Source organism: Acanthochromis polyacanthus, chromosome 22 (assembly GCF_021347895.1).
Source record: "Acanthochromis polyacanthus isolate Apoly-LR-REF ecotype Palm Island chromosome 22, KAUST_Apoly_ChrSc, whole genome shotgun sequence".
Taxonomy (NCBI): Eukaryota; Metazoa; Chordata; class Actinopteri; family Pomacentridae; genus Acanthochromis; species Acanthochromis polyacanthus.
The window spans coordinates 10,788,471-10,805,447 of NC_067134.1; the positions used below are offsets into that span (position 1 = coordinate 10,788,471).

Below are 16,977 nucleotides of genomic sequence, written 5' to 3' on the forward strand. Positions count from 1 at the left end.
ATGTTTTTTGTACATTTTGTGTTTAAATTCTGCTTTTTCTTAATCACACGATCCAAATTATGACTCCAGACATCCAACTATAATGGCAATAAATCAGCTGCACTGAAGCAACAATCATTTGACATATTTTGCATCACTATCTGCTCAGTTTGTGATTTTCTTCATGTATCTTTCTGCTTGCAGCGCCGGTGCTTTTATTTTGTAGCGGCAGGAAGCAGCGTTCGTACGCCAGCGTGTGCGCTTTGACGCAGCTTGAGCGGTGCAGGGGAGTGGAGCGACGCTGGGAGAGACTCGAACGCTCACACACACTCACACACACACGCACACACACTCACCAAACTCGCACACACACGCAACACACACTTGGAGGAAAGAAGACGCACGAAGGTCAGCGGCTTTTTCACTCACATTCTGCTGCTTCTTTCTCTTTTCTCTGAGCGGCGGGCGAAAGAAAAAGTTTCCACAAAGACAAGGAGAGGAGTGTCGCTCGGTTTGAGCAAGCAGAGACAAGCAAGACGCTCTCTGGCTGCTTCTTTTTGTGTGTGCGTCCTGGAAATTATCGCTAAATTGAATTCGGGTTTTTCGCAATTTTTTACGCACGCCGCTCTTTTCTGTGGAATCTCGTCTTTTGCGGGCTTTCTTTGTGCGCTCACTGACACCCGGGGTTTGTGTTGATAAACAGTAAAGCGGAGCAAGAAGAAGAAGGAGGCAGCGGAGAAGAGGAACCGGACCAGGGCGGACCAAAGGGGGCCAAAAACTCACCAGGTAGGCGCAATTACGCACGGATCAAACTGTGCATGTAACCTGCTGCTGCTGCTGTTATCCTCAACTCTGTCATGTTTTGCAAAGATAGCGAGCACAGAGCTGCTACGTGACGTGAGAATATTATAGGAAATGCTTGAAATTTTCACTGGATGCCACGTAAAGTCAGCTAAAACTCCAGAAAGGAAGATTATAGCGAGATAGAAATAATTCCAAACTTACTTCTGAACGCTTCACACGCACAAGGAAATAGCAAAGGGGATTAGAATACCTTTAGTGAATATTATAGTGACACAAAGAGAAGTTAAAGCAACAGAACTCACTATAATACGTGGGAAAACACAATGGAATCTGCTTTCAAGCCTCTTGTGTAGAATAATTTGATATTATTTGTGTAGAATTGAAGTTGAAACAGCGTCAAAGGGTCACAGTGGAGCAGCAAAGACGGGAATTTTTAAAGGATTCCCCGTTCTGGGTACATTCTGTGTCCTTGTTCAGCATGCTGCTTGGCTCATTTGTGCTATTTTTAGCTGCTACAGAGACATTTTTAGTGAAATCCCCCCCCAGTAAATGTGCTAAACATGAGGTTACAGTGTTCTGAACACATGCTTCTCCTGTCGCACTCATGATTGCAACATCATTCAGTAGTTCCACACTGACAAACCGGGAAATTCCTCCTGCATCACAGTGAAATCAAAGGATTCCTCATCTCGCTGCTGGACAGCCACACGTCGGCCTCCATCGTCTCGGTGTGTGTGCGCGTTTGTGTTTGTTTGTGTGGCATCGGTGCCATTGTGCCAGCGCACGCCTCGCCTCTCCAGGTGAAAAGCCGAACTCGCTAAACTCGCTCCGTGGACTTCAGTTAGAGGCTGGCATTGACAGGTTTACACCATTTCAGCCAGAGGAACCCAGATAAAGACGCTGGTAGCTGTCAGAGTGTTTGTGCAGGACCAGGAAAAACCAACAGCAGCATTTACTGAAGCTGTTATAAGGAAAAAACTCTGAACTGAATGATTGTTTTAGTCTCCAGGCACAATAGACTCAGTGGTCAGTTTAAAAAAAACACTGAAAGGGTGAAATATAAGGTACAGAATGAACAAAAAGATCAGTACAATGTCACATATAGGACACAAAGTAACCATAAATTTACTCAAAATGTCCTAAACAAGATGCAGAATGACCGAGAAGACACTGAAAATGTCAAATATTAGCCACAAAACTACCACAGAATACACAAAATGTAAATATAAGATGAAAAAATACCAAAACTATCAGCAAAATGTTTAATATTTGCTACAAAACTACCACGTAAAACACAAATATTAAATTTAAGACACAAAACTACCAAAAAGATCAGGAAAATGTCAAACATACACATACACCATACAGTCACTCAAAATGTCCTAAACAAGATGCAAAGTGACTGAGAAGACACTGAAAATGTCAAATATTAGCCACAAAACTACCACAAAATACACAAAATGTTCAATTTAAGACAAAAGCTACCAAAAAGATCAGCAAAATATCAAATTTGGGACACAAACTGACCATAAAGTCACTCAAAATGTCCTAAACAAGATGCAAAGTGACTGAGAAGACACTGAAAATGTCAAATATTAGCCACAAAACTAGCACAAAATACACAAAATGTTCGATATAACATTGAACCAACAACAAGTCTAAGTATGCTTTGACTCAAAATGTCAAATATAGAACACAAAATGACCCCAAAGGATACTCTAAAGGTCAAATGTAAGACGCAAAATGACAAGAACGATCAGCAAAATGTCAAGTATAGGACACAAAATAACCGTAAAATCACACAAAATGTCCTAAACAAGATGCAAAATGACGGAGATGACGCTGAAAATGTCAAATATTAGTCACAAAACTACCACAAAATGTGAAATATTAGCCACAAAACAACAACAAGATACACAAAATGTTCAATATAAGACGGAAAGCTACCAAAAACATATGCAAAATGTCAAATATAGGACACAAAATAACCACAAAGTCATTCAAAATGTCCTAAACAAGATGCAAAGTAATGGAGAAGACACTGAAAATGTCAAATATTAGCCACAAAACTAGCACAGAATGCACAAAATGGTAAATATAAGATAAAAAACTACCAAAACGACCAGAGGTCTGTCCTTTCAATGACAGACCTGTGAAGTAAAGATTGTTTTAGTGTCTGTGGTCAGTTTACCTGATAAACACTCTTTGTTACGCTTGGTTCACACTGCAGCTAAATATAGTTTTTCACTGTTGAGAAAAACACCTGAACCTCTGCTGCTGCAAACAACGACAACTTCACCACGTTTATCTAAAAAAAATAACTATTTAGTCCAACTAATCTCTCGTATCTCACAGGAAAGCATCACATATTCACATGTAAGATGCTAGAACTAGAATATTTTTCATTTTGCGCAGAAATTACTTAGTATTTGTGGCAGCAGCAGTTAAATCGACACCCAAAATATCCAAAACAGGACGCAAAAATGACAAAAAGTCACGCAAATGCCAAACGAATAGAAAAAAAATGACTGTGAAGACGTTTAAATTGACCACAACAAGATGCAAAATGACCAGGGCACTGAATATGTCGAATATAAAACACAAAATTATCCAAAAAGACACTCAAAGTGTCCAAAAACAAGATACGGAATGACCAAAAAGTAAAGCGGAATATGACCCGCAATTGACAAAATGGCACAAAATGTCAAATATAAGTCACAAAATGCACAAAATTCAGTCACGATGTTAAGTGTAGGACATAAAATGATTTTAAAAAAGTCACTGAAAATGTATAATATGAAACTCAAAATGCACAAAAAACTAAATGTCCAGAACTAGACACTAAATGACCTACAAGTCAGTTAAAATGTTGATTATGAGGCTCAAAATGCACAAAAAGAAGCTTAAAATGTAGAATTTGAGGCACAAAATGTCTAAACTGAGACTCAAATTGTAGTAAAGAAGATGCAGAATATGTGGAATATGACACAAAAATGATCATAAAGACGCTCAGAATGTAGAATCTGAGACAAGAAACGAATGGAAAGTCAATGAAATGTCAAATTTCCTCCTAAATCTCTCACGCTGCTAGAAAGATTTGGACTCAGGTCATCTTTGTTGTCTTTACCTGATAGTTTGGAAGCAGATAAACACTCAAAATGGCCAAAACGAGACACAAAATGACCGATATAAGTCACAAAATCAACAAAAAGTCACTCAAATTGTAGAATATGAGACTTGGAATGCACAAAAAGTCACTCACAGTGTCAAATATTGGGCAGGAAATGACCAAAAACACATTAAAAATGTTGATTATAAACACAAAATGACCACAATGACACTCAAAATGTAGAATAAGAGACACAAAAGGACCAAAACAAGACACAAAGTAAACAAAAAGTCACTCAAAATGGCCGTAGACGAGCTTTTGTGTACTTCTTTTTCAGCTAAAAAGTTCTAGATCGATGGCTTGGAAAATAAACACTAAAAATGTCCATAACAAGACCCCAAATGACCAAAAACGTGCTCAGAGGCGTAATATAAAGCACAACATTGCTAAATTAAGACTCAAAGTGTTTGAAACAAGATTGCTTTGGACAGTTTGAGTGTCTCCTGGTTTATTTTGTCATTTATATTTGACATTTTCAGCGTCTTTTTGGTCATTTCCTGTCTTACAATCGACATTTTAACGTGTTTTTGGTCATTTTTTTGCCCATTATTTGACATGTTGAGTAACGTTTTAGCCATTTTGTCTTTTTCTGCACATTAAGTCTCATTTTTTAAAATTTTGATCGACATTTTGGTTATTTTGTGTCTTATGTTTGACGTTTTACGTGGCTTCTTGTCAGTCAAAATGTGTCTGGTTTTGTCCAAATGCAGACTGATGACATCAAATGTGCTAAAAAGATGCTCAGAAACCATTTTTTGAAGCACTTACACATCTAGGCTCCACATTTTTTCTTTCTTTACCTGGTGCAACATCACGTCCAGCTTCGAGTTCAGTTTTAAACCGATAAAAATCCTGGAAAAAAAATGGGATGTCAGCAGAATTCAGAAACGCTCATCGTTTCCTGAGAGCAACTTTTCCACCGACAAACCGGAAACAAGGTGAAAATGGGATAATTAATGGAAAAAAAGTCATTAATTTAAGCAAACAACCTATAAAAAAGTACAGATGAACTGTTTAAAATCTAGACTCTCTGGTTCCTGCTCATTTAAGGTGAATATTTCCGGTGTTTTGTGACGGTAAACTTACTATTTCTGGAATTTGGGAGACACTGGTGGATATTTTTCGCTACTTTTAGACTTTTTAGAGACCAAACATGTGATAAACAGATATAACAACAATGGAAATAATCATTAGTGGAAGAACAAATGTGCTCAGCAGCGTGAGAGAATGAGGAGGAAATCGGACATTCTAAGTGACTTTTCATTCATTTTGAATGACTTAGAGTGTATTTTGTATTTTTTGGCGCATTTGGAGTCTCATGTTTTACATTTTGATCTACTTTTTAGTCCTTTTGTGTGACTTATTGTGTATTTTTTTGCACATTTTGACTCATAATCTACATTCTGACCTACATTTTAGTTATTTCTTTCTCGTTTTGAACATTTTGAACGTCTTTAGCGTCATTTCATGCCCCGTACTTGACATGTTGAGTGACTTATTGTGTATTTAGTGTATTTTTTACGCATTCTGAGTCTCATATTCTACATTTAGATCTAATTTTTAGTCATTTTGTGTCTCCATTTCAACATTTCTAGCGTCTTTTTGGTCATTTTCTTTCTTGTTTTGGACATTTTGAATGTCTTTAGGGTCATTTTGTGCCCCATATTTGACATTTTGAGTGACTTATTGTGTATTTTGTGTCTTCTTTGTTCATTATGAATGACTTTTTGGTCATTTTTTGTGAATTTAGTGATTTTAAGTCTTGTATTCTAGCCTTTGAGTGACTTTTTGGTCATTTTGTGACCAATATTTGACATTTTGAGTGACGTATTGTGTATCTCGTGCCTTGTTTTGGCCATTTACAGCGTTTTTGTGCATTTTGAATCTCATATTCGACATTTTGACTGGCTTTTTGGTTATTTTGTGTCTTGTATTCAACGTATTCAGTGTCTTAATGTTTATTTTGCTTCTGGTTTTGGACATTTTGAGTTTGTTTTGTTTGTTTTCTTAGTTGTATTTAACATTTTGAGTTCATTTTTGGTCACTTGGCGTCTTGTTTTGGCCATTTTGAGTGTTATCCATTTTCCAAACTATCAGTCTAAAACTTTTTAGCTCCTCTGCTGACTTAAAACTGACAATACTGCTGATATAGAAGTATACAAAAGCTCATATACGTACATTTTAAGTGATTTTTTGGTCATTTTGTGTCATATAATCAACATTTTAATGTGTTTTTGGGCATTCCATTCCCAATATTTGACATTTTAATTCACTTTTGGTCATTTTGTGTCTTGTTTTGGACATTTTGAGTGTCATTGTGGCCGTTTCATGCCCAATATTTCACGTTTTGAGTGATTTTGGTCATTTTCTGTCTTTTGTGCAGTTTGAGTCTCATATTTTACACTTTAAGCCATTTCTTGTTATTTTGTGTCTCATATTCTATATTTTGAATGCCTTTTTTGGTATCAGATATCTTGTTTTGGACGTTTTGAGTGTCTTTTTTTGTATTTTGAATCTCTTATTCTACACTTTGACCAACCTTTATGTCATTTTTTGTGGCATATTTGAAATTTTGAGTGTCTTTGTGATCATTTTGTGTCCTATATTCAATATATTCAGTGTCCTTGTGGTTATTTAGCATCTTATTTTGGACATTTTAAGCATCTTCCAGGACATTTTGAGTTCATGTTGGGTTATTTAGTGTCTTTTTCAGGCCATTTTGAGTGTTTATTTATCTTCCAAACAATCGATCTCAAACTTTTTAGCTCCTCTGCTGACTTTACACAGAAAATGCTGCTGAAAAAGAATTACACAAAAGCTGGTATACACACATTTTGAGTGACGCTTTGGTCATTTAATGTCTCGCATTTAAAGTTTTGAGTGTGTTCTTGGTGAATATGCATCTTGTTTTGGACACTTTGAGTGTCTTTTAGAACAATTCTTTGTCTCATATTCTACATCCTTCTGGTTAATTTGCTTCTTGTTTTGGACATTTTAAGTGCCTTCCAGGACATTGTGAGTGCCTTTTTGTTTATTTTGGAAGTTATTGTTGACATTTTGAGTTGACTTTTGGTCATTTGGTGTCTTCTTTCGGCCATTTTGAGTGTTTATCCGTTTTCTAAACTATCAATCTGCGATTTTTTAGCTCCTCTACTGACTTTAAACTGACAATACTGCTAAAAAAGAAGCATACAAAAGCTGTAATTCATCATTATTTTAAATCATTTACCATCCCCAACCCGTGAACACATCTAGTCTGCCGTAAAAATGGAAACTTGCTTCATTTCTTCTGTATTTTCTGCTCGTTTCTTTTTGTTTTTTTGAGCTACAAGCTGTTAAACGAACCAACCCTGCACTAAAATCAGGAAAGAAATCCAGTTTTGGAATTAGGAGGTTTGTTTGTGGACGTTTAGGTGATGATTTCAGCTGCAGCTTTTGTCTTTTGTCGTTTTCGGCCGACGCCTGCCTGCCTGGCTCCCTGAGCTCCGGCTCTCCGGGCCTATTCTGGGCGAGGCGAGCCCACCACCTACACATCCTGCAGGGGTGGAGAGAGGCATGTGGTCCTCCCAGCAGCCTGGGCCTGCTGACGGCCACTCCTCTGTTCGCTGGGCCTCCGCAGGGCCTCTGGGCTCAGAAACGCTCTCCTTTAACAGGAGTCTGGCTCAGAGAGCGTCTTTGTGACGGAGTGACAGCGTCGCTTTCCAAGATAAGCCGCATAAAAAGTTTACTCACACAGATCTAGAGTTAAAAATACCGGCTATTATCACTCGAGCCGCATGCGAAAGAACGGCGAGAAATGGAAGATGAATGAATCGGCTGTGCATCTGCTAAAAATGATCGGCTTTTTCTGCAGAAGAGTATCCAAATTTAACCGTTTCACACACCTGTGGAGGCCTGATAAACCCAAATCTGCACCTGTCAGGCATAAAACGTACAGTCCAAATATAATTCATGTACATTTTCCATAGAAATTCTGTTTTACTGCAGCAGTAGCATGAAAAAAAGTGAAATTTGTCTGCATATCGTCAGAAAAATGAGCTTCTGCTCTCAGATTTACATGTTAGCATGAAAAACAACAGATTCCAAGACATGTTGAGCGTCTTTTTGGTCATTTAGTGACTTATATCTGACATCTTGAGTGATTTTTTTTGTATTTTGCATCTTGTTTTGGACATTTACTGTGTTTTTGCATATTTTGAGTCTCATATTCTACATTCTGACCGACTTTTTGGTCATTTTGTGTCTTATATTTAACATTTTTAACGTCTTTTTGGTCATTTAGTGTCTCATATTTAACATTTTAAGTGACTTTTTGGTCTTTATCTCTCTTATATTTGACATTTTTAATGTCTTGTTGTTTATTTTGTGACTTATATTTGACATTTTGTTTGACTTATTGTGTATTTTGTGTCTAGTTATGACCATTTGCTCTGTTTTTGCGCATTTTAAGTCTCATATTCTACATTTTGACCGACTTTTTGGTCATTTTGTGTCTTATAATCAACATTTTTAATATGTTTTTGGCCGTTTAGTGCCTCATATTTAACATTTAAGTAACTTTTGCTCATTTTGGATCTTGTATTAAACATTTCTGTTATCGTTGACATTTTGAGTGACTTTTTGTGTATTTTGTGTCTTAAAATCAACATTTTTAACGTCTTTTTGTTTATTTTGTGACTTGTATTTGCCATTTTGTGTGACTTTGGTCATTTAGTGTGTTGTATTCTACATGTTGAGTGACTTTTTTGATAATTTTGTGTCTGATACTTAGCATTTTAAGTGACTTTTGGTCATTTTGGATCTTGTGTTTGGATCTTTTTGACTGATTTTTGTATCTTTGACATTTTGAGGGGTCATTTTTGGTCTTGTTTTGGGCTTTTTGAGTGCCGTCATGGTCCTTTTGTGTCCTAGAATCAGCATTTGTGGTGTGTTTTGGTCATTTAGTGTCTACAGCTCCTCTGCTGACTTCAAACTATAAAATAGAGCTAAAAAAGAGAAAAATAAGACATCTTAAGACTCACACATCGAGGCTATAGTAAATATGACAACGTCCTTCATTTGTTCTTTATAAATGCATTTTTGTTGCACTTAAATGTGCATCTTCAAAGACGTTTCTGCTAAAAATGATCGGCTTTGTCAGCAGCGTGGCGGCCTGATAAACCCAAATCCTGCACCTGCCAGAGATAAAACGTACAGTCCAAATATAATTCATGTACATTTTACATATAACGAGCGTTTTACTGCAGCTGTAACATGAAAAAAATCAAACATTTTTGACTTGAAACGTTCTTATTTCTGCAAATACTGGCTCGGTTTTTAAGAGTTTTTATGTTTTTACCTTGTTGTTTTTGCAAGTTGATGAAGGTTTAAGTGGAAGTTTCAGTGACAAACCTGAGTTTTTGTTTTTCTGTCAAGGTCAGAAGCTCTTCTTTGTTGCAGAGAGAAAACAGTTTAGAGTTGTTTCTGCTTCGTTACGATCAACGCGACGCAAAAAGACAAACACTAGCGACTGAAATCTACGGAGGAATCCAGACGCGATGATCGCAGAGTTACTGTCCTGCACGTTTCTCTCCTCCTGACTTTTCCAGAAAGGGCAACTCAGTTTTTTCTCACCATTTGGTGCTCAGCGGGAGGATTTCAGGCCCTGCAGTCAGCAAATGACTTATCTGACATTTTTATACATCTGAAATGTTTGAAGGACGAGTTTTTCCAGCGCTGGCAGATAGGAGGTGATCCTCTAGTCAAAAGAAGAGCTCAATGCTTTGGCTGTTTGTCTGCTTTTTTTTTTAGATTTAAATTAGAAGAAATCTGAAATCTGCCATCAGTTTAAAAGGCACGTTGTCTGTTGTAGAAATGGAAATAATGGTTTGAAGTCCTTGAACTACTCATCTGTAATGTATCGTTTCATCAGAAAATTCACTGAATCCTCTTGATATTTCTTCAATATGACTTTATCCAACTTGTCGTATTTTTTAAAAAATCATCAAAAATAAGCCTTTTGCACTAACTAAAGTCTGTAAAAAGCAAAAAATTCTGTGTTCTTTGGCGAAGCTGAGAAGCCAGGAGTGATTCAGCTGCAACAAACGGTCGCTTGATAAAAATTCTGGAATTTTAGAGGCTGTGTTTGAACAAAACAGAGAGGAGACGAAACAGACTATAAACTTAAGCAGTAAAATATTTCTAGTATGCAGAGTCACTTTTTTGTCCAGTTTTGGTAACACAGTTTTGTTTTGTCAGTTTTTTTTTTGTTTTTATCCTGCAGCACAGAATAGTCCTTGAACTACTCATCTGTGACACATCGATCGATGAGGAACTTTTGGAAATTTGCCTAAAACAAACCATTAACTAACTGGATTCTGTAAAAAACGGAAAATTCTGCTCTCCTTGGTGAAGCTGAGGAACTATCAGGGACTCAGCTACAACCAAGAGTTAATTGATAAAAATTCGATACGTTTTCAGCTGAACTGCAGGAAAACAGACAGGAGACGAGTAAAGAAACAGATTCAAAATGTAAGCAGTGAAATATTAAGAGAATGTGGAGTTTATTTTCCAGCTTTTGTATTTTTAAATTCTGCAGCACAGAACGGTCCTTGAACTACTGATCTGTGACGCACCGTTCTTATCAGGAACTTTAACCAGATCCTCCAAAAATCTTGATATTTCATAAATAAAATAAATAAATAAATAAACGATTTACACTAGCAAGAGTCTGTAAAAAGCAAAAAATTCTGCTCTCCTCAGAGCAGCCATGAAGCCATGAATGTCTCCGTTACAACCAACATTTACTTGATAAAAATTCAATAAGTTTTCAGTTGAGCTGATACAGTTGATACAAAAAAGAGTTGGTTAAAACTATTTTGTTGTTTTGTTCAGAACGGTCCTTGAACTACTCATCCGTTCACGAACTTTAACCAGATCCTCTTGAACTCTTCATATTTTAAAATGTGTGTTTTTTTTTGTTTGGTCCGGAACTCGTGACGTTTTTCATTATTTTTAACGAGCAGAACTTCAGCTGCATTTACACACTGAGTTCATGGCATCTTTAATGTCCACAGATCATAAATAAATCCACAAAAATCATCAATTCACCAAAAGGCTCCTTTCAACTGCAGATTGTTTGGTTCTAAAATGTCGGAAAATGGTGAAAAGCGTCAATGAGAGTTTCCTCAAATGCCTTGTTTTCTCCAAAGAGCTTCAGTTTACTGTCAGAGAGCAGGAAAGAAAGCAGAAAGTATTCACACTAAAGAAGCTGAAATCGCAGAATTCACACGATTTTTAATCAGAAATTACTCAGACTAGTTGAGCATTAATTTAATAATTAACGGGTGATGGGTTGATGGCACAAAGTCAAACTGTAGTGACTAAAATGACTAAAAATAGCTTCAAATTATTCCATAAAAAAACACAAAAATCAGTTGAAAATGATGTCGAATTTGCACAAAAAAAGCAAAAAATTGTCCAATATGACTTGAAAGTTGCTCCAAATTATTCATAATTTGTCCAAAGTTATCTAAAATTATTCTCAGTGATGTAAAATCCATTTAACTCATCCAACACTTTATTCTACATGTCTCATTTTACAGCTAATTCAACACTTGTTGGCTCTTGAAAGAGGTTTTCTTCAGTTCTGCAAATGATCTGATCTGTGTTCTATCAGGATAATCAAAACCACGACTCATTTTTAAAAATTCCCTAAAATATGCTGTTTACACAAACTGGATTGGGTAAAAAAAACAAACTAAAAATTCTGTGCTTCTCAGTGCAGCCAAGAATCCATCAGTGACTCAGCTGTGAGCAACAGTCGCTTGATAAAAAAATTGTGGGATTTTATCAGCTGAACTGCAGGCTGTGTTTATGCAGAGCAGATTTAAAACGTAAGCAGTGAAACATTTACAGGATGTGGAGTCATCTTTTTCCAGTATTGATCATACTGGCCATTTGGAAAAAGGTTTTTCAGATGTTTCAGTTCTGCGGCACAGAGTGATCTGGTCCTTAAACTGTAACAAATGTACAAAAACCTGGAGTCTGTAGAGTTGAACGGATTTTTCAAGGATTGTGAATTAGGGGAGAAGTTCTGGATGTGATTCCAGTTTTGGTTCCATTTTTGTAAAAAGACTAATCCAAGAAAATCTGCTTTTATCTTTGTGTTTAAAGTAGGGCTGGGACACGATTTAAGAACTTAGTTTAAATAGTTAGAAGTTTTGTGTGTAGCAATCTTTGACACAATTAGCAAAGTTTATTCATTCCAATGCATTTTGGTTGACGAGTGAATGGATGAACAGACATATACGTGAGCTAAAACAACAAAAATGTTTAGATTTCATTTATGTTTATCTGCATTGTTCATCCCTCTACTACATTGTAAGCACGAATAGTGGTTTCTGGCCTCGACGAATATCCAAATATTCATTCCGCCCCATAATGTCCGACCAGGGGTGGAGGTGGGGGGGGGTGTTAGCTAGTAGCAGGACAATCATAGCTAAGGTTAGCTCTGGTGCTAACAGAAACATGTTTTGCATTGAGGTGATACCGTCGGCTTGAAGTGCTGCAGTGATGAGAAAACTTTTTGTTGCACAATTTGCACACAACCACGCTTTTATCCAAGCTGCCATCAGGAAGATTTTTAATAGAAGCTTCCTGTCCGACAAGCTCAAAGCGATCTCGTCTTCCTGCACTGCTCACCAAACTTTCTTGACGTCACTCAGTGCGCCCTGTGTATCTTCTTCACTCCTGGATAACAGACTTCAGGTTCATTACCGCCACCTACTGGGCTGGAGTGGTCATCAGTGCTACTGGTGTGCCAGAAATTAGGGAACTGAGAAAGGTGTTATTAAATGTGTTATAATTATTTTCGGTAATTAATTAATCAGAGTTAACACGTTAAAGTCCCAGCCCTAGTTTAAACAGATTAAAGTGAGTTAGCTTAGCTTAGCATGAAGACCATAGACAGGGGGTTGGTAGTGTCTTTACCCTGTCTTGTTTCCTGTCAGGTATGGCGGCGGTGTTGCCGAGGACCCTGGGTGAGCTGCAGCTCTACAGGATCCTGCAGCGGGCCAACCTGCTCTACTACTACGAGGCCTTTATCCAGCAGGGCGGCGACGACGTGCAGCAGCTGTGCGAGGCCGGCGAGGAGGAGTTCCTGGAGATCATGGCCCTCGTCGGCATGGCCAGCAAGCCGCTGCACGTCCGCCGCCTGCAGAAGGCGCTGCGCGACTGGGTCACCAACCCGGCCATCTTCAACCAGCCGCTCACCTCGCTGCCCGTCTGCAGCATCCCCGTCTACAAGCTGCCCGAGGGCTCGCCCACGCTGCTCAACGCCCAGGACCGGGCCAACACCGCCAGCGTCAAGATGCCCAAAGCCATCGCCGCCGCCTGCTCCGACCCGGGGAAGCTGGATGTGGCGAGGGACAAAGTGTCGGCCGGGTCGCCCCTGCAGGGCAGCAGCGAGGCTCGCTTCTGGTCGGGTCACAGCAACGACAGCGAGCACAGCCTGTCGCCGTCGGACCTTGGCTCGCCATCCTCGCCCAGAGACGCCCTGGAGGCCTTGGACGCCGCCGCCGTGCAGTCGGTGCTGGAGTGCGTGGACCGGATGGCGCCGGGACTCCCCAAGACGGACCTGGCCGAGGTCAAGGAGCAGCTGAAGAACAACAAGAAACTGGCCAAGATGATCGGACACATCTTTGAGATGAGCGACGACGACCCGCGGCGGGAGGAGGAGATCCGGAAGTACAGCGCCATCTACGGCCGCTTCGACTCCAAGAGGAGGGACGGCAAACACCTGACGCTGCACGAGGTGGATAAACTCAGGCTGAATGTGTAGAGAGGTGGTTTGTGTTTGTGTTAACTGACTCCTGTTGACCTGCAGCTGACGGTGAACGAGGCGGCGGCTCAGCTCTGTATGAGGGACATGGCGCTGCTGACCCGCCGGGATGAGCTGTTCGGACTCGCCCGGCAGATTTCCAGAGAGGTCACCTACAAGTACACCTACCGCACCAGCAAGTAAGAGCCGGCCGCACTGAAAAACTACTTCAGAGTTGATCTGGAGCGTTTTTTCAGAAAAACTGACTTTAGATTCAAAGTATTTGTTCCTGCAAAGTCAAAATGTGATGACTTTTATTTTGAAAGTCATTTATGAGGCTTCTACTTCAAAACAAAAGCTTGAAAGTTATAGCAGTAAAAGGGGCAAAACATTCACAAAGTTTCCCCGATTTGTTAAATTACAGATCATAAAAATAAATGACATCTAAAATTTCACCATTTTTACTCTATTTAATCCAGAAAAAAATCATTTTACTGATATATCATGATATTTGAAAGATAGAAAAGGAGCACATTTCTTTGCTTTACATATTTTAAATGTTTTCCTGAATTGCTGACAATATTTTGTAAAATCACTGAAAAACAAACATATTTTGCATTTTAACTGCAAAACAATGTCAAAAAATAATAATGTCTACCTCACATTTTTTACTGTATTTAATTTAACAAAAAATAATCATAAATTGAAAAAAATATTTGCCATTATTTTAAAGAAAAAATCTGTTTATTAAGGGTTGAAAAATTGTCATGAAATATAATTTTAACAATAATAATAATAAAAAACTAAAACTAATAAAAATGTTATTGATTTTCCTTGTTTGTTAAAATACTGATAATATTTAGAAAAAACACATGAAAAATATTATGCTGCACATTAACTGCAGAACAATCAAATAATAATCTTTTGCAACTTTTGACTGTAAAATTACACAATTTTTAACTTTTTCACTCAGCAAAAAAGAAAAAAATATTCAAAAAATTATTAAAATATAATTTCAAAATATTTGCTTTGACTTCAAAGAAAAAATCTGCATATTAAGGATTATTTTTTTATATTTGCAAATACTTGCAATTATTTTAGAGAAAACATATGTATATTAAGAAAGTTTAATTTAATTGTCAAAAATATAAAAACAATAATATTTTCCATTATTTCAAAGAAACAAAATGGTAAATACTCTTTTAAACTGTTGTTTTACAGATTTTCCCTGTTTTCTTAAATTACAGATAATTTCTAGTGAAAAAAATTATTAATTTACATGTTAACTGCAAAGAAAATATGCCAAGTGGATTTTTTCTCTTATTATTTTTGACTGTAAAATTACACAGTTTTAATCTGTCTAAATCAGCAAAATGTAGTTATTTTAATAGTTGTTTTCAATATTTTTTACAGCAAAATTACAGCCAAACTGACGACTTCTTTGACACGTTTTTAGTTGGTTCACTTTGGAAACTGTATTTGAACAGCTGGTAATGAAGTCATAACTGATATTGTTTTCTGCAGATCTCGCTGTGGAGACAGAGACGAACCGTCCCCTAAAAGAATCAAAACGGAGGTAAGATTTTCTGTCGCTGAAATAATCTAAACTCTGCGCTTCATTTCCCAACAAAAATATGTGAAACCGTGTCATTTTTTGTTGCTTAATTGTACGAATTTGCTGCTTTGTTTTCTTCTAACTGAATGTTGTACCAGCTGGTCGCACAAAATTCGCATTTGTTTTAGAATTTTTGCTTTTTAGTCCAAATAAATACTAATTTAACTGAGAAAATCATCATCAAATTGCTTGATAATGACACAGATGAGCTCCTTTAAATGAAACAGAATAATGATGTTAAAGCTCCAGAATCTGTGATGTTTCAAATGTGTAAAACCTGAAGCGTGGTCGTGTCAGATGCAGCTCCTCTCTGTGCAGAAACTGAAAGGAGCTTCAGCCTTGAGCGGACAAAGACGATCTCTTTGAAAGGCTCAGAGTGTAAAAAAAAACGATGATGGGAAACATGTGAACTCTGCAGGGATTTAACCAGAACCGAGAACCGACACCTGCTCAACAAGAACAGCTCTGAGATCCTAAAAAAATACAGAAAAAACAGGGGGAATTCCTGCTTTAAAGTCACTCCTACTGAAACAGAAAGAAAACTCTAGAGTTTCTCAGTTATTTAAGGAAAGGAAAGGAAATAATCACACTATTCATGTTCGCTGATAATAATAATATCAATATTTTTATGTATGAAATAACAGCAAAGTTGGTTGTATTTTAAATAAATACATAAATAATAGTAATAATCCATACTTTAAAGGTGAGACTGGAGCCTGAAACTTTCACTTCTTTAAAATTAAATATAATAAATGTAAATTAACCAGTGTCATCATTTAACAGCAACCAGTCCCATTTTCAAACTAATAGAAAATACAAGAGAATTATTTATACTGAATGAATCAAATGAGCTGAACTTTTTAAAAAATATGAATAAGAAATGGGATTAAAATCGTTACAAAAAAAGGAAATAAATGCAAAAATGTGATTATTTGATTAAATAATTATTCTAATAAATTTTCCATTTTGAATCAATAAATACTGTGTACATTTATTTATCCATCTAGATCAGTATCTATAAGTCTAACTTTCTGAAAACGTTTTCAAGTTAAATGAAATTCAACTAAAATAAATAAACTTGAATGACAGCTGTCAGTGAGGAAAAACATGGAACGCCCCTCAAAATGTTGTTTAAAGTGACGTTTGGCTCGCTCAGTAACGGCCTAATGAGCTCACACTGACAGAACTCAGAGATGCTGTTTTCATGTGCTGCAGGAGAACTTCTTCGACATCCAGGAGGCTCTGCAGGCGATTCACATGAGGCAGGAGATGCTGAGGGAGCAGCTCGCCTGCGCCAAGTCGAAAGGAGAAGAAACCGTTGGACGAAGTCTGCAGGTAGGAGAACGATTCCTGATCTTAGACCACATTTAACTATTTACATTTTTACAGACATTTTGGCACATCTTCTGTAGAAAGAGGTTTCCCCATGCTGAATGTATCTTCAACAACTTGCTGCTCTGTTCACTGTTTCTGAGCCATGCTGTGTTTATTTTTGTCTTATTTCGTGTCTCGTCCTGGTCATTTTGTGTTTATTTTATTGATCCAGAAGATCTAATCGTCTTTTTAGTCTAAAATTGTACAAAATCATTTAAAATGTGACTAAAATAGCAT

At 37.4% G+C, this 16,977-nt stretch overlaps 1 protein-coding gene across 1 annotated transcript in view; it reads left to right on the forward strand.

Annotated features, from left to right (window-relative positions):
- The first annotated feature begins 226 nt into the window (after window positions 1-226).
- The window catches only part of nab1b (NGFI-A binding protein 1b (EGR1 binding protein 1)), a 30,211-nt gene continuing 13,460 nt past the window's right edge, over window positions 227-16,977 (forward strand). Inside the window, 5 exon segments of the mRNA XM_051942305.1 lie at window positions 227-765; window positions 12,943-13,745; window positions 13,818-13,951; window positions 15,276-15,327; window positions 16,582-16,701. Coding sequence (XP_051798265.1) covers window positions 12,945-13,745; window positions 13,818-13,951; window positions 15,276-15,327; window positions 16,582-16,701 — 1,107 coding nt within the window. The 5' untranslated portion in view covers window positions 227-765; window positions 12,943-12,944.